The 1696-nt window shown below is 47.6% G+C and overlaps 1 protein-coding gene across 2 annotated transcripts in view; it reads right to left on the reverse strand.

Annotated features, from left to right (window-relative positions):
• The window catches only part of CGN (cingulin), a 30672-nt gene that overhangs the window by 9826 nt on the left and 19150 nt on the right, over window positions 1-1696 (reverse strand). For both annotated transcript variants that reach the window (XM_017546259.2, XM_017546257.2), the window contains exon 11: window positions 222-431. In XM_017546259.2, the coding sequence (XP_017401748.1) occupies window positions 222-431 (210 nt within the window). The remainder of the gene's footprint in view (window positions 1-221; window positions 432-1696) is intronic.

The raw sequence follows: 1696 nt of genomic DNA on the forward strand, positions 1-1696 counted from the left end.
TCTTGACCTCGTGATCCACCCGCCTCGGCCTCCCAAAGTGCTGGGATTACAGGCTTGAGCCACCGCGCCCGGCCAATCCTGGCTTCTTTTAACCACATGCCTAGGACCCAGGAGCTGATCAGTACATACCCAGGACAGGTAACTTTCCACACCCTCTGGGTCCTCAGCCCTCCAGACACCCTCAGCCTCCACCTCCTAAGCCCTGGGCCCACTCTCCTTGCCTTGGAAGCCTCTTCACAGTTCTGTCGCAGTTGCTGGAGGGTCTTTTGCAGCTGGAAGTTCTGTTCTTCCAGCTCCCGACCTCGATCAGCCTCGACCCTCAGGACCGCCAGCTGTTTCTCCAACTCCCGGTCCCGGTGTCGCCCAGCCACCTCCTGGCTCTGCCGTTCTGCCTGCAGTTCCTTAAGCTCCTCCTGTGTCTGGCGCAGCTCCTGGAAGGAAAGGGGAATGGTGATGGGGCACCTAGAGCCAGACTAAGATACCTGAATGTGGAGAAGCGGAAACTCTCCTACATTGCCAGGGGGAATGAAAACTGACGTGGCCACTTTGGAAAGCAGTTTGACAGCTTCTCAAAAAGTTAAACAGGCATTTACCATTTATATCACCAGCAATTCCACTCTTAGGTAACCCAAGAGAATTGAAAATGTGTTCACACAAAAAGTTACACGTGAATGTTCATAGTAGCGTTATTCATTACAGCCCAAATGCATAAACAACCCAGATGTCAATGAATTGATGACTGGACTAAATATGTTATACCAGAGTAGAATGTTATTCAGCCATAAAAAGTAAAGAAGTACTCATACTTGCTACCACAGGGACAAACCTTGAAAACGCTAGGCTAGGTAAAAGAAGCCAGACTCCTAAGGCCATATATTATATGAAATATCCGGAATAAGCTGGGTATGGTGGCTCAAGCCTGTAATCCCAGCACTTTGGGAGGCTGAGGTGAGTGGATCCCGAGGTCAGGAGTTCAAGACCAGCCTGGCCAAGATGGTGAAACCCTGTCTCTAGTAAAAATTAAAAAAAAATTAGCGGGGCGTGGTGGCAGGTGCCTATAATCTCAGCTATTTGGGAGGCTGAGGCGGGAGAATTGCTTGAACCTGGGAGGTGGAGGTTGCAGTGAGCCGAGATGGTGCCACTGCACTCCAGCCTGGCCAACAGAGACACATACAAAAAAAAAAAAAAAAAAGAAATAAGAAATAAAAAGAAATATCCAGAATAGGTAAATCTAGAGACAAAAAGTAGATGAGTGGTTGCCATTGCGTGGGAGGAATTATTGCTAATGGGTATGAGGCCTTTTGCAGGTAATAAAAATATTCTGCAATTAAATAGTGGTGATGGTTGTACAACTTTGTTAATATAATAAAAACCACTAGATTGTAAACAAAGATGACTTTTATACCATGTAAAACATAGCGTGGTGGCTCACACTTGTAATCCCAGCACTTTGGGAGGCCAAGGTGGGCAGATCACAAGGTCAGGCGATCGAGACCAACCTGGCCAATACAGTGAAACCTCATCTCTACTAAAAATACAAAAAATTACCCAGGCATGGTGGCATGCACCTGTAGTGTGAGCTACTCGGGAGGCTAAGGCAGGAGAATCACTTGAATCCAGGAGGTGGAGGTTGCAGTGAACCAAGATTGTGCCACTGCACTCCAGCCTGGGCAAAAGAGCAAAACCCCATCTCAAA

The sequence above is a fragment of the Cebus imitator genome, unplaced genomic scaffold (assembly GCF_001604975.1).
Source record: "Cebus imitator isolate Cc_AM_T3 unplaced genomic scaffold, Cebus_imitator-1.0 Scaffold188, whole genome shotgun sequence".
Classification (NCBI taxonomy): Eukaryota; Metazoa; Chordata; class Mammalia; order Primates; family Cebidae; genus Cebus; species Cebus imitator.